The sequence below is a fragment of the Diachasma alloeum genome, unplaced genomic scaffold (assembly GCF_001412515.2).
Source record: "Diachasma alloeum isolate Michigan unplaced genomic scaffold, Dall2.0 Dall_scaffold_00198, whole genome shotgun sequence".
In the NCBI taxonomy this organism is placed as follows: domain Eukaryota; kingdom Metazoa; phylum Arthropoda; class Insecta; order Hymenoptera; family Braconidae; genus Diachasma; species Diachasma alloeum.
In genome coordinates this window covers 859,624-882,717 of record NW_021680363.1, presented here as the reverse complement: position 1 = coordinate 882,717, position 23,094 = coordinate 859,624, and the positions used below count along the sequence as shown (strand labels likewise).

The 23,094-nt window shown below is 39.5% G+C and overlaps 1 protein-coding gene across 1 annotated transcript in view; it reads left to right on the top strand.

Moving 5' to 3' along the window:
* Nucleotides 1–23,094, top strand: part of LOC107048862 (SAM and SH3 domain-containing protein 1) — a 233,541-nt gene that overhangs the window by 158,546 nt on the left and 51,901 nt on the right. The window contains exons 2-4 of the mRNA XM_015272292.1: nucleotides 14,575–14,763; nucleotides 15,698–15,855; nucleotides 18,111–18,157. Coding sequence (XP_015127778.1) covers nucleotides 14,575–14,763; nucleotides 15,698–15,855; nucleotides 18,111–18,157 — 394 coding nt within the window. The remainder of the gene's footprint in view (nucleotides 1–14,574; nucleotides 14,764–15,697; nucleotides 15,856–18,110; nucleotides 18,158–23,094) is intronic.

Genomic DNA, 23,094 nt, shown 5'->3' with positions numbered 1-23,094 from the left:
AGTTATGTATATTCACACGCGTTGGCCATACACGAGAGACGTGCCGCACGTGACCAGGCTCATTCATCCCGCCGTACCCCGGGTTTTCCCTTACCCTCCCTATACTTCACTCATTCATTTTGCTCATCAAACACGCCGGGAATTGTTGTTGCACCGTCCATAGGATGTATTATTCTGAGTCAAGGTTATATTCACGTGTGCATGTGAGATTAAGGGGTGAAAAAATATTTACTGGGAGAAAAAATATTTTTTGGTGACAAATAGATGGAGATGGAGGAGAGGGGATTATTGCGCGGATTAGGGAGTGAAATATCGTTGATTATTTTTCTCAATCGGATTTCGACCAAGCAGAGCGCAATATTTGAGGCTACCCGACAGTTTTATTTTTGATATTTTCTCCTAGCTTTTGAATATTTTGCAGTAGTTCTTCATTTTTTTATCTGAATATTTCGCAGTAGCTCTTCATTTTTTCGGTCCATTTCAGATAGAATCTTATATTTGACAGTCTATGGAAATCGGGTTATTCTATTAACATAATTTGTTCAAATCTTCCGTAATTCATCTCCTGATGTTGTCCACTGTACTCTGCTTGGCCAAAATCCGATTGGGAAAAATAATACGACAAATGCGCCTTGAGATTCAAAATTAATCGGGTATTTCCCTCAAGCTCCCCTGCAAACAAACCATCGTACCAAGTTTTGCAGAAAAATTTATTTGTTAGCCAGAGAATTTTTTAGCCAGTAAATATCAAGATTAAACCCAGATGTAATAAAAAAAAGTTGAGAAGAACTAGAATATTTGCTCTCTCAGGCCGATACAGTTCTTTGCTAAATAAAAAATTGATTTCGACGTTTTGTGCTAGAAAATCCTCGTCAGAGACTTGGGCTGGTTCATCAACATAAAGCGGATAATGTAAAATGATAAGGACAATAGTTGCATAATTGAACATTCCATACTGTTAAAAATTGTTGTTCGAATTTTCCGTGCCAAAATCCGGAAATTTTTATCGTGTTCAAGTTCCACTGAAATTTTAGGAACTCTTGTCATTGAAAAATCGAATATTCCATTTATTTTCTATTGAAATGATCAAGAAATCAATAAAGTACTTGATTTTTCAGTTGAATTATTCTGTGAAAATTCCGAAAACTCAGGAAAATTCAGGGGAAAATTGAAAATTCATGTGATTTGGTTTCTGAATATTCATATTCCACTGAGAATGCAATCCAGTTATGAAATTTCCATCTCACTCCCACTGAAAACTCATGAATTTTAGTAAATTCTACTTAAAACTTGAAATTTCATAACCATTTTTCCCTAAATGCAAGAGAGAGGCAGTGGACACAGATTTGGGAGGACAGGATTTTGGATCTGTCATTTCAATTTAGTAAATTTTTCTTCTCAAGTCTGAGCCAAAAATACCTCTAAATGTGACTGGGCGACTCGATCAACCACAACAAATAGCCGCCAACGGCAATTCCAGCCAACACGCCTCAAGAAAGAAAATTTGTTTCATCGACTGCTAGTGGTTTAAGTGCTACTTAACCCCATGAAATAAATACCACCAATCCGTACCACAACTTCCGAGCCGTTGAGATTGGTGTAGACGCGACTCGAATGCAGCCGAAAAGTCACGTACTGAGAAATGTTGACACGTTGTGGCAAGTGTCGATGCTGTGTGGTCTACAAAGCCACAGGAGCACAACGTGGTCTGACTATTCCATCGGAAAATGCCCCAAACATACGAATCACTGCGGGACCATTTGTGCTCGTAGGTAATCACTGAGATATAGTTTACAGGTGTAATGAGAAAGCCAATCCGATAAACTTTGGAGGAAAGTTTCTCTACTGTTCTCGATGGTCAGATTCGATATGGAGTTGGTGAAAATGTCTTTCGTGCATTTCTTTCATGTCATCAAGCCCGATAAAATGCCATTCTAACCTCGCTTCGCTCGATTTTCGGGTCCAATGGCATAAAACATTGTATGTCACACGCCAGTAAAAGTAAACGAGGGGCTATTCACAGGCGTAATCGTGGTGTCACTCGCTGATGTAATCAATTGTAATCCCAGTGAAATCATTGTAATTATTGAAATCACATGATTACCATATTTGTAATTAAGTTTTGGTAATCAAGTGGTAATTATTTGTAATCAGTGTAATTATTTGTGATCACTGTAATCTGTCGTAGTTGCTCCTAGTGAGACCGTGAATTTTGTTTTTGAATTTTCGAGCGCGTCATTGCTACCAACGGTAAGTCTCAGAGATCCCTGGATCAATTTTTCTTGGAATCCCCGATGTTTATGGTTCAGAATCTCGCATAGCCAATTCGTTTTGCACAGAGCATTTGTCCGTAGAAAATTGATTCAACAGAGTTAAAATTTCTTCTTATTCTGGAAAACCAACGACTGAATTATCTCACTGTTATCACGTAAGTAATGGTAATCAGTATAATCAGTCCCGTTATCCTGGATAATCGATCACATTTTGTAATCGCGGTGTCACCCAATTCGCCTGTGAATAGCCTCTCGAAAGTAAAGGTCGAAAGGTCGAAAGTAAAAAGTCTTTTCATTTACTTGTAAACGAAACACGCACAGTTCGGCCACTCATTGAACGTAACATCACTGTCAAAAAATATTGTTGGACACATGTGAGACGGAAATTTTCAGCTCGTGTGATTGGCAGCCCTCGGCTTCGTCTCGGGCCACTAACTTCGGACACATTAAATTTCCGTCTCACTCGTATCGAAATATATTATCTTGGAAATACGAATTGTCTGTCTATTGTGTCTGAAATATTAGTATATTTCGTCACTAGGACGAAAAAAATTTTGACCCCTGCAAATTCATATTTGCCAGAAAATTGGTTTTCAACCTAGTGATGAAGAATATTTTTCACCACTTGCGTGTAAAGTGAAATTTTATTTTTTGTCTAGAACTGAGATAGAAAAAAATTCATAAATTTGGTAATTTCAATTTGAAAACACGAGAATGTCTTCTGTACCAAACGTCTGATTTCCAGATGAAAATAACATCTTATTTCAAGTCATCGCCACCAAATTAACCAATAACCCACATTTTTCTCCTCAACATCCCAAATTAACACGTCTCCAAAAGACGAGTTTTTACTGCGCAATCGCAAGTTGTGGGATCATCACCAGATATTTTCTCCCAATGAACTCGCGTCATTAAAAATAATTGAAAACATATACAAGAACTCACCTGCCATAGAAAATGCACAAAGTCATCTGAACATCCGATATTCCCCCCTAATTGTATGAATATGCTAATGAGCTAGCTGGAAATCCTCAAATAGGAATCCCTCCGGCACCCGTCCACAGCAATTCCCGACAAGCTCGCGCATCGATCAGCCTTAATGCAACCGTTATGAAATGTTAAGATTACGCTATCTCATTTCAAGTGTTGCAAAAGAGAACGAGTGTGCAAAAAAAGTAGAAATTCAAGTGAAATAAAGTATATAAAGATAACGGACAGTGGAAGGAGGGCGATGAAAAAGAGGGAAAGGAGTGGAGGCTGTTGAGGACGCGATGTGAACGCACGGATCGGCTTTTTTTTCTACTAATTAAAATTGCAAACTCGAAAGGTGGATGAACCATCTTTAATGAGACGGCGTCTGGGCACGAGTTTTCCCTCATTATTTCCCTAGTGCGCGGTCGATCACTTTGAGCTCAGGTCCCAGAGATTACAAAGCGACAGTGAAAACAAAAAAAGGGTTGAGTAGAGGAGGAATAGAAAATAGTGAAACAAACGAAAATGCTTGAGATAGGAATTACACAGTGTCAATTTCGAGAATGGAACTGATAACCTGGGTTTAACAGCGGAGAGTGAGAAAATAGATGCGGATGAAGCTAGCGACATGCGCTTTTTCCATGTTTTTATCAGACCTTTTGTTCTGGCGATGTGAAAAAAAGAGCCCTCAGGTATTCTTATCATCTGCGGGAAAGATAGATCCCCACGTCTTCCGTCTGTTCCTGTCGCAATGAAGGCGATTACACGTTCCATAGGATGAGGAGGAGAATAATTGGGGATTCCTCGTCCGTTGAGTGATGGAATATGTGGAAGTGCTGGGAAAGTAGGAGAGCAGCGTCACGAGAAGAATTGGAACGCAAGGCAGAGTTGGATTTACCTAGAAAAAAATTCTGAATCAAGTCGAGGAATTTGACTTGATACGAGTAGATTTGTAGAATTGTCGAGGAGGAACTTATTTCAGAACGTGATCGACGACTTGGTTGGATCAAGTATCAATTCGACTTCGATCAAGTCCATATAGTATTATAGTACCTTGAAGATATTCGAATTCTAAGGTTATACCAATCACCACCAAATCACCACCAAGTTCACACGAAGGCCTCCCTCGCGCGCACTCCAATCTCCCTCAACGTTGTCATGTTCAGCCATCAGTTTACTCTAACGTAACTAAAATCCCAAACTATGCCATGCATTTTCAATAATTGCAAATAATTCCTGTGGTGACGGCTAATGAAATTGTGGGGATATGTTCCTGAAATATATACGGTTCTATTCGTGAAGCGTTTGGATTTTTATTCCATTGTCGATTTTTTTTTTTGTGATTTTGGAAAAAGTGGTGCCATAAGACTGTGTTAATGACACATTTTTCATATTGCCTCCTCAACAATGTACGTGTTTCAGCGTTTTGGGACTTTGGGAGGATATTTGTAATCACAGAATATGTTTTCAAAATTTCAGCTCTGTAGTCCATTTCCTTCTACTCCCATATACTTACTGCGGAAGTTCCTTAAAGATTGTGTGGAATACTGAATGTGGAATAAATGAATTTTGCCCGCTAACTATATTTATCTTTAAAACAGGTGGATTTTTAGTCAAAAAGAGCTAAAATGTATCTTATCGATTAACTTTATGCTTCAAAATAAGATGTTTGATGGACGAAACATTGTCATAGCCTTGAAATTCACATCACAAAATTTGATACATTTTTCTGTCACAAATCACTGCGACAAGACATCACCCCATTTTACGGAGTGAGCTGTTAATATGATCAACTGATGATCATTTTCACCTGAAAAACTTTATGAACCAAATCCTGAATGCATCCCTTTCCCATGAAAAACACCAGACGAATAATCGTCCATGCAAAGCATTCACTCCAACACCCACACATGCATCTACCTGCAACACAGCCATCAAGTACCCCAACTCGCTTTTTGTTTCATGTATTTCGATGCTGCATAATACAATCCCTTTTTTTGGCACATTTAAAATAGTCGTAGTAACGACAACTCCACCCAACCTCCATATACCACTGCCATGGTTCCCATTGTGTGTCACCCACAGTGGCTTTGATGCTGCCGGCATCATACTCGGATTCTCCATTGTGGTTGGCTTTGCACAATTGGACCCCGTGCCTATACTTACCGTCCGTTGATCCACGTTTTATAAATGCGAAACTACGGATCTCCCTTCGCTATTCCTTCTTTTTTTCCACCACACATACTTCACTCCACTTAACCATTGTTTGATTGGCCCACAGTCGTGTGCATCCATCTCTCTCTCTCTCGTGTCACGTGAATTTCCGCACTTTGCGTATTACAATGAAAGGGCTGCACCAGCCCCAAAACAATGTCCTGCGAGTATTTTTTATTCACCCTTATCATTTCAAATTAAGTCACCATTTCAGTGGCTGTCAGATGTGTCAGCCAACGTCTGAATAATTGAGTTAATCAACTTCCTCCCCCTTTTAGAATTCAGAAGCCGCACCCCATCGACCCTAACCAGCCCTTTGAGGAGAAATTAAATTTCGATGAGAAAGCAATACCAGTTTCCTAAGGAGGAAAATAAGGGACGAGATGAATTTCTGGTGTAATATTCGGTATTGCTGATCGGGGAATTCAATTTTCTCGCGGGCTATTTTAATCTTCGAAATTCCGTATGACTGAGTCATGTGTTCTTATTGGAATAGAGAGCTTGTGCATTCATTCTCCATTGTATAAAATTTGTGGATGTTTCTGAGCAGATGAATAGGGTGAGATATAAAACTTCTGAAAGGTAAATATTCATGAATGAGAATTTAGCTTGATCTATCATCTGGATAGATGGTTTTAATCTCTAATCTCTGCAGGGTATCCTATTAGAGTTGTAAGCTAAAGACAAAAAAGGAAAAGAAGCATTCTATTTTTTTATCGAAGAAAACACCGGACACTGAGCTGGAATTAAAGCTCACAGTGTTTGCCTATGTAATGAGTATGCGAAATTTGGAATTCTAGAGCTGGAAATTGAACTAGATCAAAGGAGAAGCTTGAGATGAAGCTTCAGTGGGAATTACATCTAGGATTTGGCTGGAACTAGAGCCAAATCTAGAGCTACATTTGGTTTCTTTGGATGAAAGAATGATGGAAAGCTTGATCTGACAGCCCAGTCAGCGAGCTGGATCTATTTTTGCATCGAGTAGATGAAATTCGGAATTCTAGAGTTGAAAATTGAACCAGAGCAAAAGGAAAAGCTTGGGTTGAAACTCCGGTTGGAACTAGATCTAGAGCTTTCGCGGAAATTAGAGCCAAATCTAAATCTAAATCTAGTTTCTTCTATTTAAAGAAGCTTGACTTGTCAGTCCTGTCAGCGAGCTGGATCTATTCTCTAGATAGATGGCTCACATCTTTATATCAAGGACATGCCACTTAATGACGGAGTGAAAAGGGCCTATGTAATGAGTAGATGAAATTTGGAATTCTAGAGTTGAAAATTGCACTAGAGCAAAAGTAAATACTTCGGCTGAAGATTCAGTGGGAACTGCATCTAGGACTTTAGCTAAATCTAGAGCCAAATCCAGAGGTAGATCTGGTTTCTTTCGATAAAAGAATCAGATAAAGCTTGATCTGACCGTTTTGTCAACGAGCTGGATGTATTGTCTAAGCAGATGGCTTGAATCTTCATACGAAGAATATGTCTATGCAATGAGTAAATGAAATTTGGAATCCTAGAGATGAAAATTGAACTAGAGCAAAAGTAAATACTTCAGATGAAGCTTCAGTGAGAACTGCATCTAGGACTTCAGCTGAAACTAGAGCCAAATGTAGAGCTAGGTCTGGTTTCTTTCGATAAAAGAATGACATAAAGCTTGACCTGACGGTTCAGTCACCGAGCTGGATCTATTTTCTAGATATTTCTTTGAATCTTTATATAAAGCACATGCCATTGGGGTCATGAACTTCGGACAAAAAACTCAGAAAAAGCATTTAACTTTTCTATCAAAGAGGACAGCGGATATATATTGAAGCTTTTTTCCCCACCATCTTCTCAAAGAATTCGTGAGAGACTCGAGCCAAGTCAGCCGGAATGAACGACCGCTCGATGTCTCAGGGGTCCTATTAAACAAAAGGAACGACTCGTCATCGCGAGAGTGGCCAATCTCAGCTGCACCAAGAGAAATAATAAAAGAAGCTACGCGAGCGTTAGCGCATCGGCAGAATTTCGGAGAAGCGTTGTTTTTGCCATGAAGAAATCCCCGGAAAAATTGAAAAGTCTCCAAAAACCCATCCCCTCGGCCTCACCTATTTTTTTTTCGCCTCCACCCTTTTCTTTTATTTCACCACCGTCTGACGAAAAATTCTGAAGACGTTGGCACAATGAAAAGAGAAAAGCGGCGACGTCTGATCGTGCACCACGCCTCGAGTGAAATGGGCCGAGGCTTTTACTTTGCATTAATTTCCGGATTGCCGTCTAGCATGCTGGAACATCGGCGAGGGTATTGTGGTGATATGGTGAGGAGGGAAAAAGGAGGATGAGTTGGATTACACAGATACCCGTGCGGCTCTTTGACAAGAACAATGCTCGCAGACTTCCGTTGTACGCATTTCATGCGACACGCGGGAATACCCAGCCGTTAAAAATTTCCTTTCTATTCGTTTTTCCTCTCACTCTTTTTCTACTAGTCCCTGCCATATACAATCGCTGTTTCACGCTTTTTTGTTCTTCTTTTTCAGACGTGTTAAAATGAGAACACGCTAAACTGACAATACACCAACTTTTTTTTATTTCACTCCTCACGGTGTATCGCATAATGAGACAAAGGTAACGAAAGCCTCATTCGAGGGTTGCACGATGTCTCTTGACGCCCGACACTCGACCTGCGAAGTAGTCCCTTTGTTCCGATATTCCCGAAAAATTTTGGCATCTTTTTTGGCCGAGAATGCTGCTGAGCTGGTGAAGAAAGAATCTCTTAATGACGGAGTCGCAAAATAAATTAAGCAAAAAGTGTTGAAGGGAGTGGGGTGAAAAGGGAAAAAGAATTTCTTGAGACAAAAGGAACGGAAGTGAAGTGTCTCAAGAGGATGGGGTATACGACCACGTGGAGGTCTCGTCAGGGCGTCGAGAAGGTCGGCTTGGACAAGCAGAGATTAAGGCGACTGCTCTCAAAGTCTATCCCCCTCCCTCCGTCCCTCCCCCTGCCGTCCCTCTCCTTTTCAACTTCAGCCCTCAGTCCAACGAAAATCCTGTGGAGTCGGCTGAAAGGGGTAAAGTACCGCGACATACCTCTCGTGTCTCGGTCTGATGCACATTAATCCTTACCCTTTGCCCCCACGCGACGTCGACCTTTCCCCCTCTGCACATTCTATTTCACTCACATCTGGTGGGAGTTCTTCGTTGTTCTGGTGTGCTTGTAGACGAGACATTCCAGCTTCCAAAAATCTCCGAAAAAATGAGCGGAAGGGAGTGAGGTGAAAAAAAAAGGAAGAAGGCAGCCTGCAGAGACGGGAAAATAGGAATTCACTGAGGAGCAGCCATTACTGTGATAGCTGGCATTAGTCCCCCCCCCACCCTTTTTTTTCGAGTGTTTTCAAGTCTTTTATAATGTGCATCATGAAACACCGGCATCCAGCTCACGGATTAACGATGTGTTTAATTGTCTCGCTGGCGGCGGCATGAGACATTCGTGGGAGCAATCGTAAACACGGGAAAATAAAGTTACGTGGTTGGAGATTGCAACCAGAAAAATGGTTTATTTGAATCAAACAGATCGTCTGTTAGAATCAATTAAATCGTTGAATAAAATTTATTTCATTTAATTATATCATTTTTCTGCGAGTGATGTTTGCACTGAGAGAAAAATTAAATTATAGGTGCTCCTGATGAGAGATCCTTTGTCGCGTGAATCAATTTACTTGTGGATAGAAAAGACAGTTCATCCATCAAAACATGATAATTTTGGTTGTATTTGATACTTTTGAAGGCCTCAAGTTAGGACTTTCAAGTCTCAATGTGAAATTTTTCTTTAAGGAACTTCTGCAGTAAGTAGAAGGGAGTAGAAGGAAATGGACTGCAGAGCTGAAATTTTGAGAATATATTCTTTGAGTGATTACAAATATCCTCCCGAAGTCCCAAAACGCTGAACCACGCAGATTGTTGAGGAGAAAATATGAAAAATGTGTGATTAACACAGTCTTATGGCACCTTTTTTTCAAAAGTCACAAAAAAAATCGACAATGGAATAAAAATCCAAACGCTTCACGAATAGAACCGTATATATTTCGGAACATATCTCCACAATTTCATTAGCCGTCACCGCAGGGATTATTTGTAATTATTGAAAATGTTGGCAAAGTTTGGGATTTTAGTTACGTTAGAGTAAACTAATGACTGAACATGACAACGTTGAGGGAAGTTAGAGTGCGCGCGACGGAGGCCATCGTGTGAACTCAGCCAAAGCATATACTATGGATTCAATAGTACAGTATAGGATTTTATCGGGACACAAAAATACCAACTGCGTCGAACAAAAATGCGTGGTTGTCAAATCTCTCAAATAATATTTTGGAATAAAAATCATTTATAATTGATTAATCACGAATCATAAGTGTAAAGAAACCTAAACGACGAAATTTCAATACACCCGTGAAGTTTTCGTCATTTCATTACTTTTTTTTTCAAAGGATGCAGCGGAGTGTCGGAACCTTCGATATTTTCCCCCACTCCATAGCCCCAAAATTTACTGTAGAAGTTCGTTAAGTGAAATTCTGAAAGTCTAGACTTGAGACATTTGAAAGTCGCATGTTGAAACTTTGGAAGGTCTTAATTTGAGACTCTCGCAGTCTCAAGTAGAGACTTTCAAACTCATTTTGATACTTTTGAATACCTCACATTAACACTTCCGAAACTCACCTTGAAATTTTTCTTTAAGAGGAGTTTTGAAAGTCTCAACTTGAGACATTTCAAAGTTTTAATTTGTGACTTTAGAAAGTCTCAACTTGAAACTGTAAAAAGTCTCAATTTGCGATAAATAAGTCTCAAAATAAAGCTTTTTTTTTTTTAGTGTAGTGATTGTTTTTCCGTTTTCTTCACAATTCTCTCCCAACCACAGAATAGCCTGATTCCCCATTGTATGCACCTCCTCAGGTGCACTAATGACTCAGAGGACATTGGTGCAACGCCCCTTGGAGAGGACCACCCGAAAATAATTCCCTCGTCCTTGTAAACCCATCCACCGTCTGACCAATTATCACGAGACACCCACTTGTTTGCGCCTTGGAGAGGTGCCTTGCACACCATGTCTATAGAGATCCCGAGGAGCCTGTATAAAGTGAAGCGTTAAAAAAAACGGCCTCAAGTTTTTCCATTTTTTTTTTTCATTTTTTCGTACCCACGGCTTTTCAAGCTTCCTCTCTTCCATCCACCCATCGACATTCTCCCCGCGGTGCTTATTCATTTTTCTTTTCACTTCTATGATTATTTTTTTTTTTTAATAATGAGGAACTCAACTGCCTGACATTGATTCAATGGTCCCTTCAGATGTTGAAGAAATTGTATATGTATATTTTTTTTTGCGTTTCTACAGACATTCCGGGGTGGGTAATCAGGAGGTAGAAGTGTAGAGAGATGGACATTATGTCTGAAATGATGTGGGGATATGTACGGGTGAAATAGATTTTCCAAATCAAATACGAGGCCCCAAACGAGTTCAAAATCAGTTAAAAATTTTTATCTGTATTTTCCGTTCTAAATTCCAGAAATTTTTATCGTGTTCAAGTTCCACTGGAATTTCAGGAAATCCTGTCATTGAGAAATCAAATACTCCATTGATTTTCTGTTCAAATCATCTGGAAATCAATAAAATACTTGATTTTTCAGGTCAATTATTCTGTGGAAATTCAAAAAAATCAGGAAAATTCAGGGAACAATTGAAAATTCATGTCATTTTGTTTCTGAATATTCATGTGCCACTGAAAATTTAATCAAGTTGTAAAATTCATCGCACTCCCACTGATAGCTCATGAATTTGCGGGAATTTTAATAGCCTTGAAATAACCATTTTAATAATCTAATTTTTTTTAAATAAAAAAAACATTAAATTATTTACATTAAATAAGGGAATTTATATACACGGAGAGAAATTTTCTAGAAAAATTCTAGTGCTAGCACGGGAAAAGAGAAATACCAAGAAATTTTACCTTAACAGCAATAGAATTTTTCACAGCCGGTGGATTGTGATTTTTTCCAGTACTCGTACTAGAATTTTTCTAGAAAATTACTCTCCGTCTAGCGTTCCACATCTTTGTGACATCATAGGAAATGAGTGGATGGGATTTGGATGAGGTAGGAGGGGAACCAGGATTATTCTCAATATGAATAACCAGAATATGCAAGAAATCAACTGATTTGTCAGGGAAGAGATATGCGGAAATTTCATATAACTTTGTCGTTAATAAAAATTTCAAGTTTTTGCACTTGAAATTTGAAGAGTAGTTCTGTAGCAGTGTAGATATCAGCATTTGGTGCAAAAAAAATCAAAATTAGGTTTTTCGGAGGCAATTACCTAAAAAAGGAAAACTCGATGATTCGGTTGAATTTCATCCTGACTTTTCAATTATTTCTTCAACTTTTCAATTATTGACTTCAATCCCTGTCAATATCCCTTCCGCGCCTCCCCCCAAAAAACCTGTTCCACAGATCAATGAGCACTGGCAGGTGAGAGGCGGAGGGATAAGTTGGCGTTGCTATTCCTGCGGTGCCATTTGCAAAAAGAGAGAAACGTAGGGGAAAAAATAATTCGCAATAGAGATGCTCACTGCGGGTTAAATTGTATCCCAAACTTAGCTAGAGACTTTATGGAGAAACAGAACAATAAAACAATGAAATTTACCAACTGAGAGCTCTATTTCATCTGCGTTTATCCCGATGAATAATTATTCAAGTACTCGAAGTACATCCCCATGATCAAAGTAATAAAAAACTAAATATGATTACGAAATTATTACTCGAGGTTAAAAATCCTCATCTTCATCACGATATCATTAGCGTCGAGACGGTTGGCTTTTGAAACAAAAGTTTTTCAACCTTTAAGAGAATTATTTTCTTCATTTCTCAGGGGTTAATGGGAGATGAGTTTCTCACGATTATAGCCTCATAAAGAAATTTTTCAAGACTGACAATAACTTGTCCATTTTACTTTTTATTCGACAAAAGAAATTAACGATGGATTTGTTGAGGTGTAAAAGAGACGATTTTTAATGAAAAATTTTAATATCGAAATACTTGACGTCAGAAATTTTTGTCATTTTTTTATTTCAATATTACTGTTCAAAAGTTTTATGTTTTATCAAAGGTCGTCATTCAATGAATACAGAATGAAACGAGGTGGTTATGTTCACTTTGTGATAGAGAACGAAGGGGAACGGAATATTCTCAGCTTGAAAACTCCAAAGGCATATTAAATCGAAAGATTGGAATTCTAATTAATAGCCACCGGGATCGTACGATAAGATGAGGAGTACCCGGGTAAGACCTCGTTCTGTTCACTTTTACCTACCGCCCTAGCATTCACCGATGCCTTCCTTAACGTCTCACTCAAACGACTTGGGAATTTCATACTGAAAGATTATCGTAATGAAGATCTCTCACGGGCGCTATACATACCGTACTATCCTTCACATGCCTTAACTTGGCTATTGCCTCCTCTGGGTGAAAAGGGAGTGGTGATACTTTTTTTTTATTCATTTTCCTACTAGACGAGGGACAGGGAAGTGAGAAGCATTTGCCATGACGTATTCAAGAGCTCGATTATATAAAACAATGTGTGATTATTGGGAATTGGGTTGGTAGTGGAGATAATGAAATCTGTTTGGCGAGGGAACGACCAAATTTGGTGATGGAGGAAAATTAAATTGTATATTGAGCTTTTCTTCTTATGCGAGGTGTGAAGAATTATCATCGTGATCAACATTACGTCATGATCAATATCATGATTTTGATCAACATCATGATCTCGATCATGATCATTATGATTTATATTATGATCCATATCATGATCATCATGATTCACATCATGATCAACATCATGACCCTCAACATCAATATCCTAATCATCATCATTGTCCCATTGATATCAATCCATCAAATCCCCTCATTGCATTCAACATAATTTTCCATCAACCTTCTCCAAACATCGAGTTTTAATTAATCCACTTATCCCCCCAAAAAAATCCCTGGAATAAACAATTTCCTCAAGAATATCCAAACATTTGCATATGTGCTTTAAAGAGCAGCCGGCGACTACAACCGTGTCCGAATGCATTTAGAATACAAGAAAATGGGAAGTGCTTAAAGTGTAAATACGAAAACGACGTAGCTCATGCAAAGTCCAAAACCCCATAAAGGAGAGAACCGTCTAGTCCACCCCATTCCATTCTCCCAAACTCCACTTTTTTTCCCTCTTTTTCGAGGTCCTGCTGTTGAGTTTGGGACTGCACAAGTGCACAAGTGGAAATCCTGAAATATTAATGTGACACTTCCACCACTCGCCTCACCAACAAAGTCCTCCATACTACCTTTATTCTATATTCACTGCAATATAGTACGAGTTTTACGTTACATTTTTATTATTTTTCTCCAGTGAAGGAGGAACATTAGAATAAATGATATACACAGTCGTAAACACGTGGGAATGGCCAGGAATTGTCAAGTCAAAATGACTCAAGCATCTTATTCCATCGCCGGACCGTTATATTTTCATTCTCCATCCATTCATCATTTATTTGTGTTTAAAGTCTGCGAGAAGCATTCTAGATGTACTCTAATACTTAAAAAAGGAGGTAGGGGAATTGAAAAGGTTGAGAGTTTTCTTTTATGTAAAAATGAACGACTCCGAGGTGAATTGTAAGGTACATTTTTGTGACTTTTCATTTCCTTTCTGCTATCACTTTTTCTTCCACTATTCTTGAAGGCTTCGTTGGAAAGGTAGAGGAGTGTAACAGAAGACATTTGCATAGAATATTCCATTATTACTGTGATGATTTTATAATTAAGTAAGACGAAGCAACGAGCGCAAATTTTATGAATATTCGATAGCATCATTATTGCATAATGCGATTGAAACGAGAGGATAGCGTGAACGTAAATTGACAGCGATCAATACCCAGCTTTAGATGAGACAAAATAAGGCCATCATTACCTCTAAATGTTATTCAATCATTGACTTATGTAACAGCCAGTGACTCGCGGTTCTAGGAAGAAGAATATCTGTTAATCAGTCTTATCACTCGAAACACGCAGACTGATTCAATTTCATTTTATTCTTTTCTCTTTGCAGGAGGGTGAGCAGGGATACTTGGAGGGACTAGCGTCAAGGTACGCAGACCTCTTCAGAACGCATTACGGTGATGTCCTGGAGCCCCTCGAGGAGCTCCGACGCCGTGAAACAAATGCCTCACCAAGAATACCTAACACTCAGCTCACAACCAGTCATTCGCAACCCATTTACGTACCCGGAAAATACTCGGTAAGCAACATTTCTGTCTCAACTTTTATATACCACAGAAATGGGAGAGAAAGGAAGGGAAGAATGAAAGGGAGAAAAAGTAACGATACCTTTCAGACAATTTCTGTCTGTCCCACAGGGACATTTCAGGCATTCTGGAAGAGTCTCCTCATTGCTATCAAAGAACATAGGAACTGGTATAGTGTTTGGGTGTTTAGACTTTTCGATTTTGCCAGACTCGAGATATTTTACTCTTCTGAATTTCACTCTTAATTAGATCAGTCATGGGAGGAACAGTAAATCATCACCCCCTCATAATGAGAAATCCAATTCTGAAGATATTCGAAGGATAGCATTTAACAAGATTAACAATGTAAAGTTCTATCGTGTTAACTTCTTGGCGGTTAAGACGAATATTGTTAGTCGTTTTGCTACTAGCGATGAGCCGACATCCCACGACTAATTGAGTTTCCAATCACTAATCTGTTATCGACTGGGGTCGTAATCTATCTTAACTAGTACCTGAGAAGTAACTGAAGACCTTTTTCATCCATTCCAAACATCACCAGTAGTTGAGAACTCCCAATGACTCCAACAAGGCAATTATTTTAAAAAACTATGGTTGTTCTCATCTCCATGATTTCAATTAATAATAAGGGGATTCACGGAGGCAATTGCCTTCGTGAATTTGGGAAATCCTGTATGGTTAACTGTTGACTGAGAGTTGGTTTATTTATTGTGGTTGTGTATTTATTTATTTGCTTGCCATGCGCTCCGACACAATTGATTCTAGAAATAGTTTGACTAGGCGTAGATTTCCGTCAAGAGCCTGATGAAGCTAAAATACTTTAGCGAAACGTCGCACTATGACAATTTAATCAACGTCGTAATTATTTCTCCAATATCCCTCGATCCTCTTATTACTATTTTAAAAAAAATCGCTTTCATGTTTCAGCCTTCAAGTTGCCTGAGTGACAAGGAAGAGGACGAAATATACGGTTTTGGATATGGTGTCTTTGGTCGCCAAATGCTCCAACAGAGACAACAGAAACTCGCCCTTGCCACTCAAAACCCCGCCATCGGTCTTACCGGACATCATCAAACATACCAAAGGTAAATACACCAGTGTGTCTCGCTGTATTCCACTTTCACTAGTTCCCCATTAACACAACACGCAGCACATCTCCCTGCTATCTGAATATTCCCAAATTAGTGAAGACGATACAGCAGCCCTTAACAGTGAATATTCGTTACACCATTTGAACGGAAAATTGGAGGCCATTTGCAGCACGTTTGCTTCATATCCCAATAATAAGGAAAGCACCAGAGTGTCGAGTTGGTCAAAAACGGTTCCCCTGCATTTGCAAGGAGGGAAGAAGGCGTGGGTTTATTATATCTAATTACCCATTGCCCCTGTAACGATCCCGTAACACCATCTGCAGTGTTGTCTACCAGTCGTTTTATACTTAAAGGTTAATTGAAGCAGCAACGGTTCTAACAACCCTCCCAAGAAGCTCGGGTAGAATCAACAAAATCTTACACCATCAACTCACCTGACACAATTTCTAACATCGTTATTATTGGACTCAGAAGTTTACCTCATTATCACATAGCTCCATTATGAATGGGATCTACATCTCATCTGACATCTCTGCACTTGTCAATACGTGCATCCATCGATCACTGCACATCCTCGAATTCCTAGTGCTGTGCACATAGTTGAGCCAGTTGGCAATTTACAGCTCAGACTATGCAGATATTTCAAGTAGGACACGTACACCAAACTCCAGCTAATTCTCCCCTTCTGGTATATTGCCTACATACTCAGAGTATCGGTAAATAGATTTTGTGTATCCAACCGATGACGGAGATTTGGCCTGAGTGGGGAAAAGACAAACCTCGATGTCGTCGGTCTCGCTCACTGGTGTAGAAACCATATCGTATGTTATGTATGTGACGCAACAATCACCAGAACACAATTAATTGCACGGAGAGGGTACCCTATTGTTCTCGGTTGATTCGGTAAATGCTGGGATTTCGTAACTGTTCAGAACAGTGGACCACGGGATTTTGATTAAACTCGGGGATCATTCGATATGCCCTGTGTTGTCGCTACTGGGACAGTGGATGACGTCAAAGCATCGGATAGTCGTATTGATGCCCAATTATCGGTGGTGTTTTGATGCCGTCAATGCTGTTGATCAATGTGTCGGCGAAGTGGTGCTTGCGAGTCACTCCATCATCATGATTTCGAGTCATGGGTTTCACTGGTACTGACAAGGTCTGAATCATTGCTTTTTTTTAAGACGAGAAAACGTTCGTCTAATTCACTGCATCGGAATAGAGTCCTAGGTACATTTGAATTGATCATGAATTCACTTGAACATGCAGCACTTGAGGCAATCGTCTCTAATCGCAATGAAGTGAGTGCACATCACTCGTGCGCTCAATCATTGAGATGTTAGCTTTTCCTCAAAGGATTCCATTAGTATGCGGTTAGGTGTAGACCGCTGTATTGGAATTGTGTGAAGCCTCTACATCTATTAGAAATTCTGAACCAATGGGTTCTCACGCTTTGATGCTCACTGCTTGTGTACATTATTCTTGGGATATTTTGATAGTCTCGAAGCTGCAGAGGCAGCTAAGAATGCCCAAGAATCATCCAGCCATGTGTTGCAACGCGTTACGGTACTCCGGAGTTACAAATAATTTCATTCAGGTTGTTCTCAAGTTTTGTTGTTTTTTTTCAATTATAGTGATACTTCAGGCATTTGTTTAATATAAAAGCCACACATCGTCATTTTATCGATTATTTTCCCCTCTGGGGGCTCATTCTCGACTTGTTCATACAGCTAATCAATATTTCATTGAGAAATGGAATACATTGCCCTATCAATCTTCCACTGATCTTCAACTAGACCCATTGATAATTTTCCTCTATTCCGATAACTCCACACTTAGTGAAGCATCCATCACCATTGATAACAACGAAGCAGTAAGCGAGTTGTTATCATCGTCAGCCCACCGAATCAGTAATGCCTGTATTAAACGCAAACGACCACCAAGTTTCCATGCAGTTCATTCCATCAACCAGAATTACTTCATCGACTATGTATAAGTACATAACGTTTACGATATCGTTCCGGCTATTCTCCCCTCGCTAAAGCTGGATATTGAGTGTCCCAATAACGAGGCGTCGATACTCAAATTTTCCACTATCATTGCCCCAGATCGTTCATTAAATCCAAACGTTTTGCTAAAATAGTTTTTCAAATGAACGGTAACATGCGGAATTGCAACGGAAACTGCTTTTTACTTTCAATTTTCGTGTCATCGTTTGTCATGCTTCTTTAACATTTTTGTTACAGTTGCCTGAGCCCGAGATCAGCGTTCTTCTATGAGTTTCCACCCAACGGTAAGTTCTAATTCCAAATTTCAGACAGAATTGGGTTCTTTAGAGTTCTATATTCGTCGCAATTTTAAGGGTGGGTAGGGTCTAAAACCTTACCGTTCCTCACTTTCATTAATTTTTATCTCAATATGAATAGTAGAGGGAAATTCGAGTTTCGTGGTAGGATCTAAAATAAAAGAATCACCTAAATGGTGACATGATGGCTTCCATACCTTCAAGAATATTTTATTAGCAGAAGAAAATTATTTGAAGTGAAAATAACAAAACAAAGAATAATTAAATTAAAAAATTGTTGAATGCATCCGAAACCCCTAATTTCCGGACGACTGGGCCATATTTTTTTATTTGTTAAATATCCAGGTAAATGTTAAGAAAGAGATCGGTGGTGGGGCCCTCTTTCTTAACATTTACCTCCGCATGAGACAAAAAATTTTCTCATTCCCGTAAAAATTAGAATATTGCTCATAACGATGATTAGAGACTGCCTTAGATAGAAGTTCCTTTTTTTTATTCGAAAACTTATTTTCCTACTTATGTGATCTGTTAAACAACGTGACATCGAAAAAAACACTGGACTCATTTGTCTCATTGAAAAACAAAAAAAGAGGGGTCTCATTTTACCCCGCTGTCTATTTTGCCCCGGACTCTCCTACGAAATTGAAAAGAAGCTGATGTTGAGGCTTGATGAAAAGCTGTTAATTCCCTCCATTTCCTCTTAAAGTCATCAATGTTTCGAAAAGTGGATTGAGTATTGAGATAGCGAAAAGAACCTAACGAAATCTACTAAAAGTGCAATGAGATTTTTATCGAATGCCCCGAAGTGCTGTGGGGAGATGAGGAGGATCGAATTGAAATGCTCCAGGATATGTTTTCCAGGAGGAAGTGCGTCAAAAAGCCCCGCTCCCTCTCTATCCACAACTGGGAGTTGCGATCTCAATTGCGTATTCATAAAGGCACAGTTGGGAAAGGATGAGGGGGGGTTAGGTCATAGCCTCAAGGTTTAAGGGGATAGTGGATAGAGAACGGAAGGATTCGGCAGGAATGAAATATCAACGGCAAGGTTTTTCTCGCTTGTACTGGTCCTTTTATATCTGTCGAGCAGCCTCTCGTGTCTGTCGATATCAACGCTCAAGAGAACTTTTTGTCAATACTTTGGACTATTTCAATTTTTCACGATTCACCGCTGTATTTTTTTCCATCTGTCAGTCTTTGCACATTGTAATAAAAAAGACGGGTGGGATATTGCGAGTTGTTGCAGGTACATGCCGCTATCATGTCGCGATCGCATGGCGTTTTGCGGATATTTTTCCTTGCTGGGGATGGATCAATCACTTTTGTTATTGTTGATCATTGATTTTTAATTTAAATAATTTAATGCACTCAAAATAAGATTTTTTTCAAATTTTTATCGAAAATTGGCATTTTTCGATTTTTTCCAGTAGTAAAAACTCTATTAGGGTAAACAGGTCAATTTCTGGACGGGGGTTAGTTTCTGGACGATTTCAACTTCCATTGAATATTGAATAAATAATAACATTTACCGTCGGCTGTCCTTGAAATTTTAAGGGCAAGGGCCGATTGATCACAAATCGAGTGAAATAATTAAGAGCCTCTCCTGTTTTACCTCACGAGGATCAAATCTCGTCATAGTCATGGTTATTGTGGCATTTATTAATTAATTATTATCAATAATACAAGAGTAAAAATTGAATGCTAACTTAACCAGAATCCTTCTATTCTTATTAACTTCCGTTTAAAATTTTTTCAGATTCCAATCTTTGAAATCTGAGTAATATTTACACTTCAAATCCACTAACAATGGGGTATTTCATTAGTAACTGTAGAAAAATCAATCATTTGTCTAGAATCTCAAATTTTACAGGGGTCTCATTTGGCCCGGTCTCCCTTAGAAATCCAATTTCGCGATCGACTCACTGCTGGTTTGTCGTGCGAGATTACATATTGCAGCGATAGTCAGAGGGTTGATCCCCTTATTGGTCTTCTCACAGACATGAGAAGCGACATGGGTGGGAGTCCATGAGCGGGAATAGAGAAGTTTCCATAACCTCCAGCGTTAATGACAGAACTATCAAAACTTGGAAAAATAGTAATTCAGAACTTGATACTCGCAGTGCGAATCCCGCCGATGCAGGCCGGATTTCCACCCGGGAAGACTAATTCTTCCTCCACAATCACAAGTTCCAAAAGTCTCATCTGCGATGACAGCTTTTCCTCAATCAAGAATCTCCAATCCATCACTATTGAAGATTGAATCGCATCACTAATCAGTTTAAGAGCACAGCACCTCCGTATATATCCAGTAATTCAATGTAAGAGGCGCCCTAGATGCTATTGCAGCACTTAGCACTTGTTAGCAACACCAACACTCATGCTTACTCAACCAAATATATCCGTGAGTGCATACATCATCTACAATGGGAATCAGCTCACAGTCTATGCACTAACCGTACCATTCCGCATCTCCTCGACTATGCTGTCTCTCTGCACTTTAACCATCCCCTCTTCCCCCAGTCAGCCCTCTCTTGTTCACATCGTCTCCTTCAACCAGTGTTGTCTCTCCCTAGAATCAAACTGGGGGATGCCGGTAGAATGCATTTATCCTCACGTTCTCCACACCCTGTACACACGATGCGCTTATACCTGGATCTGTTACTGTACCAATTGCTGCAGAATTACTGCGACCACCTCCTCAAGTTCATTGTATTTACGCATCACCTGGTTATACATCTCTTCAACGATAGTTACGTCTGTGTAACAATGCCAGAGGTCTACGTTCTATTCAATCGCCTGCACGACATGATTCCAGTATACTTTGCCATTGTTTCTCACTTTCTTCGGAGCATCAATATATTCATGAAGACTCGTGCGAATCTTGTCACATGGTTGAGCTTCTGAAATCACAAGAGCATTTCGAATTCGGATGTTTTATTGAAATTTATTTATCACTTACGGGAAATTCCATCTAACTTTGACTTCCATTTCATCAATTTCCAAGTTCTCTGGATATTTGATCTGTTAACACGAAGGGGATCAGACCCTTTGCACTTGTCTCGTTTTTAACTCTTCTTCGATTTGCTTCCGAGATCCGAAAAATCCAAGATCCGACACTTTGGCCTCCGGTGAGAAATTTTTTTTTTTCATTTTTCACTTTTTCCACATACTTTTGATAGTTCTGAATAGCCCGTCGCTTAAATAGTTGGAATCAACGTTCACCCGGCTAAAAAATTCGATTTTGGCGAAAAATCCAAGATCTGACACTTTGACCCTTGTGACCCTTGGACCGACTTTCCCCCCGGAAAAATCCAAGATCCGACACTTTGGCCTCCGGTGAAAAATTTTTTTTTTCAGTTTTCACTTTTTCCACATACTTTTGATAGTTCTGACTAGCCCGTCGCTTAAATAGTTGGAATCAACGTTCACCCGGCTAAAAAATTCGATTTTGGCGAAAAATCCAAGATCTGACACTTTGACCCTTGTGACCCTTGGACCGACTTTCCCCCCGGAAAAATCCAAGATCCGACACTTTGGCCTCCGGTGAAAAATTTTTTTTTTCATTTTTCACTTTTTCCACATACTTTTGATAGTTCTGAATAGCCCGTCGCTTAAATAGTTGGAATCAACGTTCACCCGGCTAAAAAATTCGATTTTGGCGAAAAATCCAAGATCTGACACTTTGACCCTTGTGACCCTTGGACCGACTTTCCCCCCGGAAAAATCCAAGATCCGACACTTTGGCCTCCGGTGAAAAATTTTTTTTTTCATTTTTCACTTTTTCCACATACTTTTGATAGTTCTGAATAGCCCGTCGCTTAAATAGTTGGAATCAACGTTCACCCGGCTAAAAAATTCGATTTTGGCGAAAAATCCAAGATCTGACACTTTGACCCTTGTGACCCTTGGACCGACTTTCCCCCCGGAAAAATCCAAGATCCGACACTTTGGCCTCCGGTGAAAAAATTTTTTTTTCATTTTTCACTTTTTCCACATACTTTTGATAGTTCTGAAAAGCCCGTCGCTTAAATAGTTGGAATCAACGTTCACCCGGCTAAAAAATTCGATTTTGGCGAAAAATCCAAGATCTGACACTTTGACCCTTGTGACCCTTGGACCGACTTTCCCCCCGGAAAAATCCAAGATCCGACACTTTGGCCTCCGGTGAAAAATTTTTTTTTTCATTTTTCACTTTTTCCACATACTTTTGATAGTTCTGAATAGCCCGTCGCTTAAATAGTTGGAATCAACGTTCACCCGGCTAAAAAATTCGATTTTGGCGAAAAATCCAAGATCTGACACTTTGACCCTTGTGACCCTTGGACCGACTTTCCCCCCGGAAAAATCCAAGATCCGACACTTTGGCCTCCGGTGAAAAATTTTTTTTTTCATTTTTCACTTTTTCCACATACTTTTGATAGTTCTGAATAGCCCGTCGCTTAAATAGTTGGAATCAACGTTCACCCGGCTAAAAAATTCGATTTTGGCGAAAATCCACTTGTCCCGGAAAACCCGAAAATCTGACCCTTTGGCTGGGGCCAAAAAAAACGGTTTCTCAGTTTTCACTTTTTCCACATACTTTTGACAGTTCTGATAAGCCCGGCGCTTAAATAGTTGGAATCAACGTTCACCCGGCTAAAAAATTCGATTTTGGCAAAAAAATCCAAGATCTGACACTTTGACCCTTGCGATCCTTGTGACCCTTGGACCGACTTTCCCCCCGGAAAAATCCAAGATCCGACACTTTGGCCTCCGGTGAAAAAATTTTTTTTTCATTTTTCACTTTTTCCACATACTTTTGATAGTTCTGAATAGCCCGTCGCTTAAATAGTTGAAATCAACGTTCACCCGGCTAACAAATTCGATTTTGGTGAAAATCCACTTGTCCCGGAAAACCCGAAAATCTGACCCTTTGGCTGGGGCCAAAA